Here is a 20,901-nt window from a genome sequence, read left to right as displayed (position 1 = left end):
GAGCCGCTGTGAGCCAACCATCGCCACCGTTTCATTCACTGGCAGCTACGTCGTAGTGATTTGCTCTCGCAGCTCTCACGCCGGGAGAAGCCGTGGGTTTCCACGTGAAAGGGGTGACAACCCTTACATAAAGAGACTGACAGCCAGTTGGACGAATGGCATCGCGGAGCGGCGTTTTACGTGTCGCCCGCGCCAGCCCTCTTTGTTTCAATTGGTTTAATCTTCTGTGAGGCAGAGGTTGTCCGTGGTAGAGACCAATAGGTGTAGAGTTGGGGGAGGAGCTTAGGGAGGAGCCTGAAATGAGGTCACTGCCTGCGTTGTGGATGCGGGGCACTGTGTGTGGACGGCGGGACGGAAGCAAGCTGTGAATCAAACCAGGCATTAACCAGTGGCACGCGTACCGCATCCCTAGCAGGAGTCAGGAAAAAGAGCTTCAACAACAATAATTTTTCCAACTAACACACGCAACACTGCATTTCTTCTATAAGGTGAGTTGAATTTTACTTGTGTGAACTGTAAGCTGCGGGGTAGTTGTGTATTTAAAACGTGTAAGATGTGGGTAACTCCACAGCTACACTCAGCAAGAAATATGCCAAATTTATGAGGTGAAAGTTGCATAAGTGTGTCACTGTGAAACTTAATATGTGTACACTTTGAATGCGCACCGTTTCTATAAGGATTCAGAACCTTGGCCCAAGCGTGACGGAGCAGCCCTGCGCGAGGAAACCTGAAAAACCGCAGGCGACGTGAGCTCATGTGAACTTTATATAATAAGAGTAAATGCAGCCAGTAGTAAAAGTGATGGACATCGCGAAATGACGGCGTAACTGGAGCAGAGGGACTGGGGAGGTGATGTCAGAGTCACATATGGAGCATCGTAGACGTCCACTGCGGTGTCACTGTCACAGGAAATTTCTGGCATAACGCCTTACATAAAAGTCCACTGATGCAGCACATGGCAAAACTTCACATGCAAGTCCAAATAGATCATTTACGACGTGCGGTTCGGTTCTTTACGGAGAGACTTGATCTGCTTCAGCTGAATAACCGGCAAGATACGTCGCTTCTTATCAATGACTGAGGTGGCAAGTAGGTTACTTCTAGTCTGCATCTGTTGTTGGTTACCTTACTTTCATTGTGAAAAACAGCAACAAAAAAAAAAAAGTGAAATATAACAGCTGGCTGAAAACTTGTATTTAAAGTAAAATCAGAAAGGTAATACAAGATGATTAAATTAATTCACTTTCAGGGTTGAGAATTGAAACAAAGACCTTATAATGGGATCCCGTGCTGCATAGCTCAAGACTGATGAAGCCAAATTCAGCTTGCCCTTTGTGACTTGCGAGGGAGGAGAAAGGAAGACTGACGCATGTAAGGGGTTGGCAAGGGAGAAGTCCAGAGTGTTTATCTGAATGCTGCGATCAGCGGACGGAAGGGTTGCCATCTCGACTAAAATTTCCCTGCCCACAGAGGAGGGAGATCGTCATTCAAATAACTTCTTGCATTTTGTTGCCGGGCGGTACCTATTCAAGAATAAGCTTTCTCCAAAACCAACATTATAAGCAATGACATATCGGACTTTCAGCGAGACAGTCTAAATTTACACTAAAATATGCTTGTGTGTATAAATCGGCTGTTCAAGAATGAATGCCTTCAGCATGACGTGGTTGAAAGAGTGTTGTAACTTCAGTGGTAGTTGTATAAGATGTGTTGAGATGACGCAGTAGCGAGAGGTCATGACCAGAGCAAGTCTTGTGCATCCTTTTACGTCAGATGAAAGTGAATGTGAAGACCTGATGACAGAGGGAGATATAGCATGAATGTGTATTGTTATAGAATAGAAGAATTGCTTTAGTTCAGTATTTTTCCCGCCTTGTGAACTATTTTATATTATCTTATTGCATCTCTTTGTGGATTACGTTGTGATTTTGATCTTAATGGATGCCATTTAAATAAAAAATGAACTTAGAATAGTTTTAGAAAATAAAAACATTCAATTAATCTAGTCAAATGTGTTGTGTTAGGTTTTAAATCAATAGGATTCACAGAACACAGTCATTGAATAATGACTTATGAATACATTTGTTGTATCATTTAAGAAGATTTAAAAAAAATTCAAGTGTTAATACAAAGCAGCCCGTCATTGCAAAGAGATCAAGTTTTCCACAAGATGCCTTATGCTTGAGACAACAGCTACTGTCAGTAATAGGCTAGCTTTAGTTTGGACATTATGCACTCACGTCATTCCTTCCTTTCCTTCCTGTCTCTCCCTACATGTCCACATTCTGCCATGGTCACACACAAGTGGCGCAGTTTTTCCACAAGTCGTATCACATACCTCAGAATATCTCAGTCATATCATATAAACTAAAAATATTCTGTTATTGTATTTTAAGACCAGGACAAATAAAATAAATGCAAGCTAGTTTTAACACATCCAACATTAAACTGAAAGTTAACACTTTTGATATTGCAAACAGGACAGGTCTTGAATATTTCTTTTGCTGGGTGGCCCAGATGGTAACTGGCCCAGACACAAGAAGGGTGACACATGTAAATAAAACCTTTAAAAAAAAAAGAGAAAACTTTCATAAAGAGAAGATTTTAAGAAATAATAAAATAATGAATAAATTAAAGCAGTTCTCTATGGTAAACTTTATATACAGTATTAACTTTAATTAAGATTTAATTAAAGTTTCCTTTCAAATAAATGTGGAACATTTGTCAGTAGCTACACCACTGCACAAGTCAGAGCTCTGGAGTTGTTAAAATATTTAAACAATATTTTAACGTTAGATTTTTTTTCAAGACATTTTCTTTTGATACTATTCTGAATTGGAATGCAATTAATGCATTTTTCCAGAAATGACTAGAGCTTTAAATATATATATATATATATATATATATATATATATATATATATATATATATATATATATATATATATATATATATATATGAATCTGTGTTCTCAGCATTTCTCTGAAGACTAATGCCAAATGTGGAGAATATTGTTTACAGTCTGATGATCCCTGTCTATTCTTGCCCTAAAGATGCCAGTCCTGTTACCTGTTGATAAGTCTCAGCGTCAGACATGCTTGGGTTTCCTTGCTTGCAGCTCTGTGGTCTCACTCTTGTCATCTCTGTCTGCTGGAAGAGTGCCAGCAGAATTGGCCCGATTGTAAGCCAGTGAGGTGAAAGTGGCAGACAGTCGATACCTACTGTGAACTTTTGGACTTTGATATCAGACAAATTAGCTGTTTGCACGTTAACTTTGGACCATATGTAAGCTAGAATTTTTGCCTCTGCAGCAGTTCCTCCAAAAGCTTTTTGGTTAAAAAAAATCCCCCAAAAAAACAGGGGTAGCTGTTTGTCCAGAATGTTCAGTAAGTGAAGTACATTGAGTGAGTAATGCCACATGGTTAGATGGTGCACTCCACTATGCCTAATAAAACATTCTGTATTTTATCAGGCATAGAGGGCATTTTCATCATGTCCTGCAGGAAAACATCAGCCACAGAAGTCGAGTCATTGCCAAACCATTTGCTCCACTTTAGCTTAACAGGCATTTTCCAAACTACTACCCCGTGGGTTCCCACTCAATTCTTTCATCATGTCACTCACTGGCTGTTGCTGACCCACTTAACAAAAGCAGCACAAAAGTGCTAGTTTGAAGCAACTTGATGATAAACTGAATAGTATGCCCTCAGTGCTCTCTGTCGTCTGATAAGACCAACAAAACTGTTAAATATTAATCGGAAATACCTTGCTCCAGTCATTTTACAGTAATCTTTTTCTTTAGTTGCCGATGCATGACGTGTCAAATTGCGTTATTCATTAGCCTTTTGGATTTCCAGGTCATACCGGTTAGCATCTGAAGCAGGATTTCAACATGCACACAACGGTTTCAAGTTGGATAAAAAATGTTTTTAACAAGATTCACATTTTATAAATTTATTTTTAAAAATTATTTTAACTAGTATTTTAAACAAATTTAGCTCCTGCGCTCCTCAGTTTTTTTTTTAAACGTGAAAACTTTTAAACCCCCTTTTCATGAAGAATTCAATCTGTCAGTCCCTGATAATTGATTGCAGTGTGTTGATTTTGTTCTGTTTTATGGTAGTGAACACAGACATACAGCCTGATAATTAAAGCTCTGAACTCCCTCTGAAATACACAGGAAAAAGTTAGGAAGGATGAACTTCTCAAGTAAATATTACAAGTGTAAAATAAAAGTTAATCAAGTTATTATTAAAAAGAAATAAATCCTGCAACACAAATAAATCCCAACACATAGCAAATATTAAAAGTGCTTGACAATGAGAGACAACATAGTATTTGAACATAATTATCAAGACAGCACTTGTCTGCTGTAAAGAACGTTCTGCTTCTATGACATAACCCACTGTGCCAAATATTTTATCTCTACTGTCGACACATCCTTAGCATATTTGCAGATAACCGGAGTGACAAGTTCTTCCTGCAGTGACTGTGAAACCATGTGCCATATGCATCAATACAGTAATAATAAGTAATAAATAGTATGTCATTATGAACTAAAGTAGCAAGTACAATCTCATTTCATGTGTGCATTTGCACGTGCACATGTTGCTCTGTGGGTGGTCGAGGCCATAACTTTCAAAGCATCATGGAATTGCAAGTCTTCTGTATCATCTTTTGGTTTATCATCAACCAAAACTGGGAATGCACACTTTGAACCTTATTTCTTTGTCGTTGATATAACAACTGTTTTACAAAATGTTCAAAAGTTATTTTTCATAGATGACTTGTTGAAAAGAGTATTTATTTTCTTCTTTTGATTTTTAGTTTCTTTCCAGTTTGCCTTGTTGATGCCTTGTTGATCCTCCCCAATAATAAAGTGTTCTCAATTAAAACTGTTTGAAAATCTGACATGTGGCACAGTTATCAGCGATGGCACAGGGTTTTTTTATGCAGGGCATTATGTCTGAAAGTGTTCTTTGCTGCCTCATGTGAGATCAAAGATAACAGGGAAAAGTTCCACACTGCTGGCCAGCGACGTGGTGGCATTCAGATAAATCTTGCCTAGTGTTCTCTGTTCCAAGGTGAAAAATCCTTTGCAAGGGTTGAAGGGCTCAGACGGGACAGACCTGCTGTTCTTAAAGGCCACGCTGTCTGAACCAGGGAGGCTTTTCTTTGTACATCAGAGGCATCCACAGGGCTCTTCAGAGGTCAGGGGGTAAACTCTGTGAAGTGGTCCAGCATCATACCAGACAAAAGGCATAAGACATCTTTTTGAAGGAAGATGTGTGCAGATTGATTTCACCCTGATATTTAAAGTGTGTATGTATGTCTGTTGTTGGAAATGAACTTTTGTTTTCTTGTGTTTAAGTATCATGTCAGTATTAAATGTGTGGAGTAACTGAATACGCTCAAACACTGAATAAATGCTGCTGACCATTTAAAAAAAAGCTCATGACTGAGTTGCTCATGATCTCCCTTCACGTCATGGGAAAATCTAATTTCCTGTGCAGGCTGTAAAACTCAGATGACGCAAGTTATCTGTTTCATGCCAACCTTCGCTTGCCCAGGAAAAGCACCATCACCACACTGCAATGTACTGAATATATATGAGGTTTTTTTTGCCTTCAACTCTATTAACCCTTTTGTGTATAGTGGTCACTATAGTGGACACAGTTTAGTTACAAGTTTTTTTCTTGTATATTCTTGAATAAGGGTGGTATATTTGTAAATTAACCACTTTAGTGGATGTCAGTGAGTCATCCAATACATTACCACTCAGTGAAGAATAAGTAGATATATGATAACTCAACATTAATGCATACATTGTAATTATGCAAATTTGCCTTTGTGATAAATATGAAAAGAAAATAATACAGCCATATTTTATAAAATATTTACATAATATAATTATAATTATATAATATTTGATATATTTTACAGAATACATTAAAATAGATCAATTCAAAATATCACTAGTAAACAGAAAGTTTCATTGCATATGTTATAGGTAAAATACCATATTTAGATATGTGGCATTGTTTTTTTTTTATTAATGCATGCATAAAATGACTAACAATATAGTTGTTTGTTGCAGTGTGTGGATTTCAGTATGTTATTTTTCTAAATCTTTAAATATGTTCATATTATCTACATTCTTATTATTATGGTCTCCTTCTCTCCACAGATCAATCCATTTCTTCTTTCATTCCCTTGGCCTTTGCCCTTGTAAAAATGGGATGATTGCCATCTTTCATTTTCCTCTTAACTAACCTAAAGCCCAGGGTGGGTGGAACTTCTCCTGATGTCAGAGGACTCAGACTCCAAGCCCTATTGCTTCCTGGTGCAAGAGGACCAGGATGGAGCCTCTGGGTGCAGCCCATCAACTTCAAGCAGCTCCATGCCAAGGGGGGCCTCGGGTTGCAGCTCAGTGGTACAGCTGCACCGGATGGGAGGCTACAGCCAAGGTGGGCCTGACCTAGGCCTCCTGTCGGAGGGCAGCGACAGCAGCGGTCAGGACCCTCCCGCTTCACCACATAACATTCGGAAGAATGTGCGCTCTCGATTGCGTCCCGAAGAGGACGTGGAGATGAAGAGCAGTGGGTCCAGTGGGAGCGGGACGGAGTCTCATGGCAACGAAAGCCATGGGAACGAGAGCCACAGCCACGAGTCACTGGGCAGTTCCAATGGCAACAGCAAAGACTCGGCACTGCTGGAATCTTCAGAGAGCAATAAAAGGTAAGTAAGAAAAACAAAACCACTAATTGGTCTGATTTCATCATATGAGTGCAAATAGAAAATTGGAAAGACAAAACAAAGGGATGAGTCTATTCTAACTGTTGCTCTCCGTGATACCTGCAAGAATCCTGCCTGCGTCCAGGTCAGGTCACGCTAATCCTCTTTTCCAAAATCTGTGTTTGTTCAAGATAAACTCTTGAACCAAACCTTTCCAAAACTCTGAGGAAGACAGTTTTGATGAAGAAACACAACAAGGTGAAGACCAAAGGTTACAGCTTGCTTAGTTTACATAGCAGTCTAGAAAAGCTATTTAGCAAACAACAACACTATCCTCATTGTTGTCAAACAGCTGTTTATAAACTCAGTCTTATTGATTCAGCCACACATTCTTTCAGCTCCCAACATTTTTCAAAATAGAAAATAATTGTGATGCAGTTCCACAAGAAAAAAAAGTGAACCCAAGCATCATCCAGAAATTTCCATTAAATTCATTCAGGCCAGTCTTGAAATAACAGGGAACACAAGTATGCATTGGGGGGGATTATTCATGTCTTCTGTTGGGCCTCATAATTAACGATGGCACGCACATACAGATGGCATAGAAATGAGTAATGATGTCTGTTCCTGACATTTTCCACTGGTAATACATGCAACTACAAGCACCGGATGCCTTTGCCAGCCCTGACTAATATTTATAGACAAGTGAGCTGAAACATTAACGATGGCCAACAAGCTCTTGACCCGGATATGCGTTTGAAATGTAGATGAACCTGCTTTGTTCATTTTCACTGACCATGAATTGTGTCTGTCTCCCCACCCACCCTGCAAAACAAAAATTTGAATAATGGTGTGTTGATGGCATTGCTCTCCACGACACTCGCTGCCACCTGAGCACAACCAATGGGTGACATTAAAGCAAACCTACTCTTCCTGTTAGTCATCCCATTGTACTTTGACACTTAAGCCAAATGGGCATTAATTAAGCTCAATTCCCTTTTAACAGATCTGGTTATCACATCCTAAATTAGATCTCATGATAACACATATCACGCATGAGTGACTCAGGTGTTGTCTGGTGGGAGCAGTTGGTGGGTGTTTTCGACAGCTTGAAGTTTGCATGTACACAATCTTGTTTTGTATCTCCATCTTGATGAAAGTGTGCAAAAAGAAAAAAAAATCTGATTTGCATGTAGGACACAAAACTTGGGCTTGTCTCAATAATTGTATATGAGATCATTTAAAGGTTGACACGTTTCAGTGTAGTTGCGATGTGTGATTCGAGCGGAGCTTGCATCAGTCTGAGGAAATATTGTTCAGATCAGTTGTTTTGTTAAGTTTTCTCCAGCAGCGCAGACTGTGTTGTGTTTTTCTTATATTTTTACTGTTCTCTGTTAGCTCTGAATTTTTAAGACTCCTGTATTCTTGCCAAGTCTTGTATTGAGGCCAAACAGTCCATTTCTGACATACAAATAATTTCCTAACTTTAAACCAACATCACAGGCATGTTATTTAAAGAGTTATTGATGACTTTAGAATCCAAATCCTTTGCTCCTTGGCAAACTTAATGACTGTATGTTGTTTGAATAACCAGAACAAATTTTGGTAGAACTCCCAAAAAAATCTCACAACGTCATGACCAGAAATAGGTTCTTATGCCGAGCAGTCTGCCTAGAAGATGAGCAGAACAGAGTTTTCCCAGTGGGAAAACTGTATCAATGTCATTTATGAGGCTGGGATCTGGCTCTTATCCAACACCATATGAGTTATGTGACGCTTTCCAAAGACCTTTGCTTACTATGGCAACATAGTGTTTGTGTGTGTTTATCTGGGTGCAGTTAGGCAGTCTAGAGCTCTGACATATTTCTCAGTCTCAGTCCTCCCTCTCTTAATTCATTTGATCCTTTAAATGTAGACTTTTTTTTTTTTTTTTTAACAAACCACACCTTCTTCTGTTTGATCAGCTTCACACCCAGCAGTTACCTCCCTCATGTGCTGGCAGGAGGACTTTTATTCATCCGTTTCTCACTTTACTTCTCCACTCCCCTCAGTATTCCCCGCCCCACCTCCAACTTCTAACCTTTTCTACGTTTTTTAAATTATAAACTCCTGTGACACCCAGGCAACCTCTGCATATCTCTCTTGCACATTAAACTTCTTTAACTGCTACAACGTCATCTCTAACTTCTTTCTGATGTCACTGCATTCATAGCTGTGGTTGGGTTATTTCAGTGTAGGCTAATGTAGTCATAGGAACAGTGGAGAATGTAGTTTTTAGTCATGAATTTTATAGTTGGTATTTATATTCATTCATTCATTCATTTTCCGAACCGCTTATTCCAATTCAGGGTCGCGGGGAAGCTGGAGCCTATCCCTGCCTGTCGCCCAGCCAGCTTTGGGCGACAGGCAGGGTACACCCTGGACAGCTTGCCAGGGCCACACACAGAGAGATGAACAACCACACTCACACTCACTCCTAGGGGCAATTGAGAGTGACCAATTAACCTATCATGCATGTCTTTGGAGTCTTTGGATGGTGGGAGGAAGCCGGAGTACCCGGAGAGAACCCACGCATACACGGGGAGAACATGCAAACTCCACACAGAAAGGCCACTGACCAAACCAGCCAAGGATCGAACCAGCGACCTTCTTGCTGTGAGGCCACAGTGCTAACCACTGCGCCACCGTGCAGCCCGTGTTTATATTCACTTTGGGAAAATGCTTATAACATATTTAGGACATAGACAGGAGGAGGGAGGAAATTAGATGCTGCATTAAAAAGGAAAACCTGTCTCGTCTTTTACAACCCTGACTTTTGGGACTTTTGGAGGACATCCCGAGAAACAGAAGTTCAGTGTAAAAGTGAAATCTAACTTGTAGGAAGTGACTCACATGTACAAACGCTGAAAAGAAAATAAACAGTTTAGTTAGTCTGCTGAAGCTGGAAAATAAGTTTTTTCTAATATGATGAATCAGATTCATCCACTTTTCCTGCACATGAGTGTGTGCAATAGCCAGAAACTGTCCAGGCATATTGCATTTCAGTTAATATTAATGTTTTAAATTACACCTGTTGTCGTTCTGCAGCATCATGTTAAAACATCAGGTGTGGAGATAAGCTCTGTTGTTGTGTAGCTGTGAAATCACAAAGCATGCCTGGTGTGGGTGTCATCTGCTGCTTGTTACATAGACCATGAGAAGATCGTTGCTTTATGAAGATAAGTTTGCTTTTGAAAAAGCCCAGAACTTTCCAACGAGTGGCTGGTTTTTTACCAGTTACATTTATGGGTTTAACAGACTTAAAGAGTAGTTTTCCTCTCTGTTGTTGAGAAGAGTTTCAATTTATGTATTCACATTATATTTTTAGTTTAGTTTTTGTTAATTCATTCATTCCTGAGGCACAAAATGGAGGTGAATGAGGTTAATACATCAGGTGTTTGAACTCGAAGCTTCATAGAGATACAACAACAGCTCCTTACGGGCATTTAATTAAACTTGGGTGCCACACAGACAGCAGTTATTGCTCATCATTTTACTCGTATGATAAATTTGTTTAATTGATTTCATCCATAATATTGACTTGATAAACTTAATTTGTTTGTAAGGATCCACTTTGTAAAATATGTCATTTGTTGAAACCCATTTCTTCTTAGTTGGTTTCAAGGATCCCTTTGCTTTTAGAGTTTTAGAGCATTTAATGGCTTTATATGTTTTTGATGGGAGAATCTCCTTTAAGATAGAGTAACATGTTTTTTTCATATGTATTTTTGTTTTTCCTAAACTTTAACACTAACAAATACATATAAAATCAGATTACTTTTTAAAAATAAATAATCACTTATTAGTGAAACCCAGAATACACAAAAACAAAAGAGGACATGCTTTTATCAATGGAAAATTAAAAAAAATTCTTGTAGAAGTAACATAGAAAAATGCAAGATGATAACTTTTTACGAATGAATTCTAACTTAACAAATATTCAACTAAAAAATAAAAGGTCTATCAACTTCTTTTTGTTGCTCTTATTGTTGTAAACATGATCATGATACAGATCACATCTTTATGTCTTATATGCCATGTAGATTATAAGTATGTGTGTAAACATCAGTCTGCTTGAAGCAGCTAATTCAGCAGTCAGTGGTGAACCAGACATGTGTTGTTTTAAATGGAAGTGGAAAGTTTACATGAAAGCATGAAGCATGTGACCTGCAGCCCTTTGCTGAGTGGACATTTCTGTGAGGCAGACCCAGGAAGGTTTTTGGATTTAGATATAACCTGAAAACCTCAGCAGTTTAAACAGTAAACATCTTACATGCCTTATGTATAATGACTTTGTGTGTTTGGTCGTATTGGATTTGCTTAGAAAGCTGTTTGCAGATGTTGTTTATATGAAGTGATTTAAGCCTGTCATTAGCTGTGGCATATTGTATCTAATAGAGATGAGTCAGCATCTGTTGAGTCCTGCTGATTTAGCTGCAACAGTAAACTTGTAGACGAGTTACAGGAGCTGTGTACTGGACATTAATTGAACATGCAATTAACTTGAGTTACTAGTGGGAGCCTGTGAAACATATTTTGATTAAGACCAGTTGCCTATGGTTTAAGTTCTGAGCATTGAGTGGGAGGGAAGTAATGCCATAAAGGCAAACAACCCACCTGAGTGAAGGCTGCTGTCTGGAAATAACAATTCAAATGTGATAGTTTGCAGATGATTATGTGATGTTCAAACATAACAGGTTGCAGAATAACTGAGTCTCTTTTGGTGACAGTTTTATTCTGCAGTTCTTGCTTTCTGTCATCCTGCTTTCTCTTTTAGTTATTAAGAGCATATTTATTACACAAAATGGAAAAACACTCCAAATTTCCTCTTTGCCATGTTTATATGCAGAGGGGATTATTGTGTTATTCATTTGGCAGACACACAATCTGTTGAGGGCAGAATTTTAATTAAACTGCATCACCTTGTCCTGGTTGTGTCTCTGCTCCCATAAAATAAGCTCAAATGTCTTTGTCTCCTTCTGGACTTAAAGACTCACCAATATACTCAGACTGACTAGTCCAAAATCAGCTGTTGCATTCTGCTGGCTGAAGGTTATTTTGATAGAATTAGACTTACTTGTGTTTGGAAAGGCTATTTATGAAGATGTTGTCTATTCTTAGCATGTAAGCAGGTTATTCTTAGTAGCTTGAGTAGTAGTGCAGGTGAGTAACTTTCTCAGACAGCTGTTAATAGTCTTTCGTTAAGCTTGTCGGCTAATACATCACAGTGAACTATAGACACAGAGTTCAGTGGACTGCCTACATTTGTCTGACTACTTCATCAGACACAAAATATTAAGTTTTATTTTAGAGTTGCGAAGGTTTTTTTTAGTGTATGTGTGTGTGGGTGTGTTATTTATTTTTGCTACTTGTAGGCTTGGACTCTTCCTTTTTTACAAATCTGAACAAATACAGAAATATGTGTCTGAGCAGATTCTCACACAAGTCCAAATGTCTTTACCTAAATATCTAGGACAGAAATGTGTTTCATTTACTTTCTCTACAGTTGCTTGATGCTTAACTGATTACTTACGATTCATTTTCAATAAACTGATTGTTTAACTGAAAAATGGTCTTACTGCTGTAAATACTCTTGTGTCTGAAGGTTTTAAACAACAAAGCACTTTAATAATTCTCAATATGCACTACGAAAACCTTATAAGAAACTTAAACTCCAATAAAAGGCAACATAAGAGCCTGAAAATAACATTAACAAGAATAGATATGATAAAAAAGTAAAAAGGACTAAATGAGTTTTAGTTGCAGTGGCAAGAGACCTGGAATCTTCCACTATGTGTCATCCTGCTAGCTTTTCAGGTAATGAGAGCATATTTATCACCCAAAATGGAAAAATACTCCAGATTTCCACTTTGCTGTGTTTATGAGGAGGGACATTTAATATGTATATGTATGTATATTCATGCATATATGAAACCTGAAAGCAGTTTCTCATGTTTAGTGTTAACTCGAGACAGAAGAAAACCTGTCCCTATTCCTAAACCATTTCAAGCTTTAAATGCCAACAGCAATGTGTTAAAACCAGAACATATATTTAAGTTTTATTCTAAGATCACTATCTGAAAGTTGTTCCAACTTTTAGCCCCTGCCAGTTGCTCATCACACAGTACTTCGACTAAAACGATTAGTCGAAGTACTGTTAGAAACCCTTCTTGTAAATGTTTGTAAAGATTTCATAAAGATCAGGTTCTCTAAAACCACTTTGCAACAAAGAGCTGGAACTTAAACACTAAACGTGGACTTCTTTGACCTCTATGTTGCTGTCCTCAGACTGTGACAGACTTCTATAGCAGCTGATAAAAACTCACTTACATGTTCAGTCTTTCCAGTCTAAAACCAGCTGTGGCCTTTCTGAGTACTGAAGGTTTTATTTGACCCACCTATGCTTGGAGAGGCTATTTGTACAGGTGAATCCTATTTTTAGCCAGGTAAGGCTGCTATACACACCGCAGTAAGCTGAATTGCAATGACTCCATGTCTCTGTGGGCTGCTGATTCTAGCGTATTAGTGTGGAGTAAAGCTTGTGGGTTAACACCTTAAATCACATATTTATTCTTCAGCTGAAGACTCTTTGAAGGGCTGAAGGAACAAAAACTCTGACAGGACAACTAGAACTGCAAATTTTGACCAAAAAAAAACTAATAATATTGCTAAGTTTGCCATATGGCTTTTTTCCAGAACTTTGTTAAAGAGATCCACCTTTCTCAGCAGGTGGAAGTGGCTCAGTATAGCCTGTGGAAAATTAGTCATGGGAGTTGCTAAGCACTGTCAAGCTGAGGAAGCAACGCCACACTTTCTAGATACAGAGTAAGCTTCCTAGAAGCTAAGGTTAAACACCTTCTATTCATGTCTATCATTAACCTTAAATATTATTTCCAATAAATTTTCCTGCATTTTGTATATGAGTAGATGCCTGGATGGCTGGATTTTCTGTCTGAATGATGGGGTGAGGACTAACCTTTTATTGCTCTGCATCTTGAACCTTTCTATGCATATTCACAGCCATTTAATGAAGGAATGATTTGTGTATTTGTAGAATTTAGATCCTCCTGTGGAGTTACACCAAATTATCTCAGGTTTGTAGAGAGAAATAATAAAAGAAAAACTATCTTAAAAAAAAAAAAAAAGACCAAAAAATTTCATTGCCCCAACTTATAATAACCACAATCAATGCCAAAGAAAAATGAAAATAGCTTGACGGAGGTCTGCACTCTTCTAGTTCTACTAGTTATTTTTTCTGTGCTTCACAATAACAAATATTTTGCATCTTCAAGGTTGTTGGCGTGTTATGTAAACTGAATAGAAACCTTTCAAATATCTATTTTATATCCAAATAGATGGCTCACTAAAATAGAAAAAATGTGTGTGTGTTTGGGGGGGGGATCTTTTATCTGAAACTGAAGAGTCGGAAGAGGCGTGAGTCAGACAGGAACATAGAAAAAATAGCTGTTATAGATCATTGATAATACTTTGTCAGACAGACCACCAAAGGAGTAACTGGAGTTCCCTGCTGTGCAGTAACCCGTTAGTCTTTCTTTAGTGGGGGCTTTCCTGCTGCTCAGCCATTGAGCTGCAGACACCCTTTCAGCTCCTCAGGCAGGTGAGATGGACCTGAGTTTAAAAGGGCTGTTTCTTTTGTTGCTTGGCTTGTAAATTAGATGTGAAGCTGCATGCAGACTGTCCCCCTTACACTTTCACAAAGGCAAAAGAACAGCAGATCTTTTTTTAGGTAAAGTTAATGACATCCCATAGTGAGAAAATGAGTACACCTCTCCTTGATGGTAACTTGAGCACCTCTGATGCATGTTGGAAACATGTGAAGCTTGAGCTAACCAAGTAAAATCGGCGACAATACTCTCTCTCTCTCTCTTTTTCTATTTTTTATAATGGAGGTAATTTTGCTTGATTTAACTGATGTTCAATCAGTGATATAAATCTAATCTCCCTTTCTCCTGTTCAGTTCCAACTCTCACAGTCCATCTCCTCCGAGCAGCTCCAACGCCTTCAGTCTGCTGAGCTCAGAGCAAGACAACCCTTCAACAAGCGGCTGCAGGTTAGTCCTATAACCAATGCGACCATAATGCTACACAACAGGTTTCATTAGGAAAACCAAAAGTGGCATTTAAATTGATACAAGTCATTGTCTAGAATTGTATCATATTCTAAATTATTTTTTTTGCTTTGCTGCTCTGCTGGTTTCACAACTGACTCAGTTTTGCATGTTTGTCATGCAGCAGTCAGGAGTCTGCCAAAGCCAAGACCCAGAAAGAGGTGATCAAGATTCTGAAAGAGCTGAAGCTTCACCTGCCACCTGAGAAGAAACATGATAACAAGTCTACCACACTGAACACCCTCAAGTATGCCCTTCGGTGTGTGAAACAGGTGGAAGGTATGTAGTGCATTAAAACAACAACCCGGCCTATCTGCACTTTGCTCTTCTATCAGTGAAATTACAAAAGAGTTAATTTTTTGTCCTTCTTCCTAATAGATTTTTAATGTAATTTTTGTATATTTCTATGTAAATATTTACATTCATTCATCAATAAATAAACAAATGTTAATATTAATTTATTCACAACAATGTCTTTATGGTGGAATTCAGGAAGCAGACAGAGCTGAACCAAAAGTAAAAATTACAGACATGACTTTGAGTTGGAGGGAACATTTTTGTAGGTAGTTATGGAGGTAATGGTCTGTAAATGCTTAATTCCACCCTTTGTAAATGTTTGCAGATGTTAATGGGTGGGTAGAAGTTTAACTGTACAGTTCTCAGTGTGAGTTTATAAAATGTGATATCATCAGACAGTTTTCATCATTAAAAAATGTCTTTGACGTCGGTAAGACTGCATCATCTCTATCTATCTCTATGTATGTATGTTTGGGGGTTTTTTGTAATTAAAATATCAGGTCTTTTCATAGCTGGATTGTGGTAAGAGGATCTTTTTTTTTTTTTTATGTATGGACCAAACTAACAGAAAGATGTTTTCTTCTTTCTTCCAGCCAATGAGGAATATTATCAGCTGCTGATGATCAATGACAGTCAGCCCTCAGGCTTGGATGTTTCTTCTTATACCATAGAGGAGATAGACAGCATCACTTCTGAATACACCCTGAAAAACAACGTGAGACAAAGCTCATTTCTTTTTCACCCAAAACATAATTACATCCATTTTGAATAAGATTGAGATAATTGGCTTTAACTAAAACATTCAAATTGAGTTTGTTTCAGTGGTGGGTACAAGGTGTCTTATTCATCCACACTTCATCTGTGTTCTTGGACTGTGTGTCTTCAACAGGACATTTTTGCAGTAGCAGTGTCTCTCATCACAGGGAGGATAGTGTACATCTCTGATCAGGCAGCCTCCATTCTCAGTTGCAAAAGAGATGTGTTCAAAGACTCTAAGTTCGTGGAGTTTCTGACACCTCAGGATGTTAGTGTCTTCTACAGCTTCACAACTCCTTACCGCCTGCCATCCTGGAGCATGTGTACCGGAGCAGGTACGACTTATGTCTCTTTGCCAACACAATATCAACAGATCTGGCTCTGTATAGGACATATATTATGAGTTGCTTCTCAGCAGTTTGGTGAATCGCTTCAGCTTTCATCATGATACGTTAAGTTCACCCTGACCCAACCAGAGCTTTTCATCAAGCTGAGCTGAAGAGAACACACTGAGCTGTCTGTTTGTAAGGTGTCATTAGAAAAGAAAAATGTGCAGCTGGCTGCTTTTAAAGAGTCACTGGAGAACAAAATGTAGAAGTGTTCAGTCTGTATTCAGATTAAAAATGCCAATTCATTTCAAGCATTTTTTTTTTTTTTAGAAACTCCAATTTAGCTGGTAATGCCACCCACAGAGTCACCTGCCTTAAATGTTCCATTTACATGACACCCAGAGCTGCTACATGCCTTGAAATATTTAGGTTACCACATCAAATTGAGAATCAGACTCTGTGTAAATTCAATACATATACATTATCTGCAGAGGCACACTTTAAATGATGTTTTTTTATGTAGTTAATCAAACCTCATAAGCCTGCAAGAGCCAGGTTCCCCTGTCATTTAACTGTATCATGTTCCCCTTGAATTAAACCATTTTGTTTTCCTTTTTCAGAGTCATCTCCGCCTGACTGCATACAGGAGAAATCCTTTTTCTGTCGTATCAGGTGAGCTGGAGCTGAGGTCTGGAGCTGCAATGTTGGCCATCTGCTGCTAGTACCTGTTTGTAGTGTATATTCATATTTTAATTCCAGTCTAGATGCCTTTCAATTAGTTTGTGACATCACATACGCTTGAACTGTAATCAGATGCTATTTTCCAGGTCAGTGTTTTTGCATATTTAGAGACCCATAAAAGTGTATTGTTCAGATTGCATTTGATAGGATGCCCTTTTTTTACCTTGTCTTGTTCAGCATTGAAGCATGCAAAATGATAATCTGCATACTGTGTTCTGCTAAGAAAATTTGCTTTACCAAGAGGAGATTTATAGATATAATGATCCCCTTGATTTTCTGGATTCTTATTTTATTTTTCTGTTCATTTTGTATAAGTGTTTGTATTACAGGGTTTGCATAGTATTTCTAGAACTGACTGGAGAGCATAGACCAAGATATATATATATATATATATATATATATATATATATATATATATATATATATATATATATATATATATATATATATATATATATATATATAAAAGCTAACAGAAGAACGGATATTTGAGATTTGAGTCTACATGTTCCATAGATCTGAACTGGAAAACAGCTCTATAGTGCCCCCATGTGTTCAATCTGAAAAACAAACTGTTGCAGAGTGTGTGTGCATGAAACAAACTCTTCCAGGTTCACAGGGTTGAATCTAACTACTCTATTGTTCTAATGTCCAGTGGTGGTAAGGACAGTGAGGGTGACCTGCGATATTATCCATTTCGCATGACACCTTACCTGATGAAAGTCCAAGACACAGTCCATGCTGAAGACCAGTTCTGCTGCCTTCTTCTGGCGGAGAGGGTTCACTCTGGCTATGATGGTAGGATTTTCACTGCAGCTTTAAAACAATAGGTTATAGATTATATCTTACTGTTTAATATAGATTTACAGCCTGTTACTCATGATAGTCAAACTTATTTCTTGCTTTTAGCTTTTTTTTCCACAAAAAATCTGAACAAGACTTTGAGTAGATATTGATCATTGAACAACTGTGAATTATTTTTATGTATTAAATTCCTCATAGCACCCAGAATACCAACAGACAAGCGCATTTTCACCACCACACACACTCCAAGTTGTGTGTTTCAAGATGTTGACGAGAGGTGAGGCATTAACGCTATATGCACTGACATCGACCTCGACTCTTAACAGATATGAGCAGAGATGATGTGCTTTGGTTTTTCCATCAGGGCGGTTCCTCTCCTCGGTTATCTCCCCCAGGATCTGATTGGCACTTCAGTCCTTCTTCACCTACATCCCAATGACCGTCAGGTGATGCTGACTATTCACAAAAAGAGTAAGTGAACAGAATTAAAAGGTAAAGGATTAATGTTCCATGTCTGCCCAGATCTGGCTTAGCGGTTTGTTTGTTTTTTTTTCATCTTTTTTTGCAGTTCTTCAGTATGCGGGGCAACCATTTGACCACTCATCCATCCGCTTCTGTGCACGGAATGGGGAATACATCATCCTAGACACCAGCTGGTCCAGTTTTGTCAACCCATGGAGCCGAAAGGTCTCCTTTGTTATTGGGAGACACAAAGTCCGCATGTGAGAACCGATTCTGTAATGACCCAGAAGGGGCTAAAAGTACAATACAGACTATTAAGCTATTGCTGGAACGAAACGGTTTGATGTGCAAAACTGGTTTATGATTTTTTTATTTTATTTTTTTTTTGTACCAGGGGCCCTGTGAATGAAGACGTTTTCATGGCCCCAGTGTCTTCTGTTGGACATATGAAGACCATAGACTCCGATATCTCGGAGATAACTGAACGGATCCATCGGCTCCTGTTACAGGTGCGAGAAGAGCAAGGACAATTCAATCAAAAAGAAGAATGAAAATGCTTGCGTAAACAGCAAAATGAGTAGACTAACTTTGTCCCAAAAATCTAAATCATATTTAAATGATCCCAACATGGAGAAAGAAAGAGCAAATGAAAGATGTTGAAAAGCAAAAAGAAACTAAAAACAAGTTCTCTCTGCCTCTTGGCAGCATCTCGTATTGTGCTTCTTTTTTAAAACCTGTCTTCCCTTTCTGTATCTGTAATCAGCCGGTTCATAACAGTGGATCCAGTGGCTACAATAGTATGAGCAATGATCACCTTCTGGGCATGACCTCCTCTAGCGAGAGCCTGAACAACGGCAATGGAAGCATGATTCAACAAGAGGAGGGGGATGTTAGCGGTAAAAGCAGACCTGTGAGTACTACACAATCCTGAAGATGGCAAAACTTTTTGAAAACTGAATTTTCTGCTTATTTTCTAGTTAGCTATTGAGTGTTTTTCATATCCGGAGTTATTACTGCATGAACAACTGTTTGAGTTTTGGAAACAGACTTCAAGTAAAGTCTTTTCCAGCCCTCAAGGCCCTGCTTTGACTAAACCTCGTAGAAACTGTGTGTTTCTTATTGAAACTACTAACTCCTTTTTAGTTTATTGGCCTGGTGTTGTATTGACTCACTAGTTCTCTTTTTTTTTTTGCCACAGCGAACCTTTCAGGAAATCTGTAAAGGAATTCATCTTCAAAAGACCCAAGAGCAGCAGATGGCAAAATTAGACCACAAAAAAAGCAGTGCCAGTAAGTCTTGTCCAGCAAATATGAAAATATTACATTTCCCCACCTCTTATCCTCAGACTCTTTAACTGATTTATCTCAAACAGAGTCTGAATCAAAGAGCCAAGCTGTAGTGCGACTTAAAGACTCAGCCCCTCCTATAAACTGGAAGGACACAGTTATGGAAGAGAGCAGAGCCTCTTTCCAGGAGGAGCTGGCCTTCGATGATCAAGCTGTGTACTCATACCAGCAGGTCAGCTGTCTGGACAGTGTTATCAGGTATGAAGATAAAGACTGACATGGCGGTGATAAATATTTGTCTTTAGCATGGTTTTTCCTACAGAGGAAGAACTAGCTGCGCTTTTACAAAAATTAAGACAGTAAGTGAATTTATTTTCAAGGACCCTCCAAGATGTCACAAATGGTTAGAACAAATAGATACTCGTTTCAGGGACTGCTGGGGAACTTGAATACTCCTGTGAGCAAAGACAGGGAGACCTGCAAGTGTGTGATTTGGAGAGGCGGTCTCCCCTGATCTGAATCCAAGTGGTGTTTCTTTATTGGATTTCTGTGCTTGTCATGGATTATCCATAGCAAATACTGTGTTCAAACATTAGTGTCCACATGTGCACTGGAAAACCAGGACACTCAGTGCAGCAGTTCAATAATCAACTTTGTTGTTGTATCAGTGGACTTGCGGTCACATGTCTTGGACACTCAAGACGTTGTGGGTTTGTGGAAGAAATACTTTGAAGACCTCTTCAACACCATAAACACATGTTCTGATGCGGAAGCAGACTTTGGGAACTTATAAGTAGACTTTCCTACCGCTGGAGCAAAGTAAACCAAGGTGACTCAAAGCTCCACCGTTATAGGGCCGTCGATGAGATCCACACAGAGTTCCTTAATACACACTTCATGTCACCAGAGACAGTGCCTCTGGACTGGCAGACTGGACAGGTGGTCCTCCTCTTTAAGAAGGGTTACCTGAAGGTGTGTTGCCACTACAGGGGGATCACACTCTTCAGAATCCCTGGTAAGGTCTATTCAGGAGTCTTGAAGAGGAAGGTTTGTTGGATAGTTGAACTTAGGATTGAGGAGAAGCAGTGTGGTTTTCATCCTGGTTGTGGAACAGTAGACAAAGTGTGGACCAGCTCTGCACCCTCTTCAGGGTCTTGCAAGGGGCAGAAGTTTGCCTAAACAGTTTGCATCTGCATGGAGCAGAAAAAGGCGTTCAACTGTGATTTACTGGTTGGTCCACCCTCACTCATGATTACCAGATGTGGGTATTGACTAAAAAAACAACAACTGTCTAACCAATACAATACGCTGACATGAATGTCCT

At 38.8% G+C, this 20,901-nt stretch overlaps 1 protein-coding gene across 3 annotated transcripts in view; it reads left to right on the top strand.

The window, feature by feature from the left end:
- Positions 1-346: 346 nt before the first annotated feature.
- Positions 347-20,901, top strand: part of per2 (period circadian clock 2) — a 28,783-nt gene continuing 8,228 nt past the window's right edge. For all 3 annotated transcript variants that reach the window (XM_079243406.1, XM_079243405.1, XM_079243404.1), the window contains exons 1-15: positions 347-488; positions 6,188-6,738; positions 14,753-14,845; positions 15,027-15,181; positions 15,793-15,914; positions 16,089-16,290; positions 16,905-16,956; positions 17,681-17,823; positions 18,028-18,106; positions 18,194-18,300; positions 18,398-18,551; positions 18,686-18,800; positions 19,055-19,201; positions 19,490-19,580; positions 19,664-19,835. In XM_079243406.1, coding sequence (XP_079099532.1) covers positions 6,305-6,738; positions 14,753-14,845; positions 15,027-15,181; positions 15,793-15,914; positions 16,089-16,290; positions 16,905-16,956; positions 17,681-17,823; positions 18,028-18,106; positions 18,194-18,300; positions 18,398-18,551; positions 18,686-18,800; positions 19,055-19,201; positions 19,490-19,580; positions 19,664-19,835 — 2,066 coding nt within the window. In that variant the 5' untranslated portion in view covers positions 347-488; positions 6,188-6,304. The remainder of the gene's footprint in view (positions 489-6,187; positions 6,739-14,752; positions 14,846-15,026; positions 15,182-15,792; positions 15,915-16,088; positions 16,291-16,904; positions 16,957-17,680; positions 17,824-18,027; positions 18,107-18,193; positions 18,301-18,397; positions 18,552-18,685; positions 18,801-19,054; positions 19,202-19,489; positions 19,581-19,663; positions 19,836-20,901) is intronic.

The sequence above is a fragment of the Telmatherina bonti genome (genome assembly GCF_933228915.1).
Source record: "Telmatherina bonti genome assembly, chromosome: 7".
NCBI classification, from domain to species: domain Eukaryota; kingdom Metazoa; phylum Chordata; class Actinopteri; order Atheriniformes; family Telmatherinidae; genus Telmatherina; species Telmatherina bonti.
The sequence above is the reverse complement of the archived record's forward strand: the minus strand, read 5'-3'. Positions and strand labels throughout refer to the sequence as shown.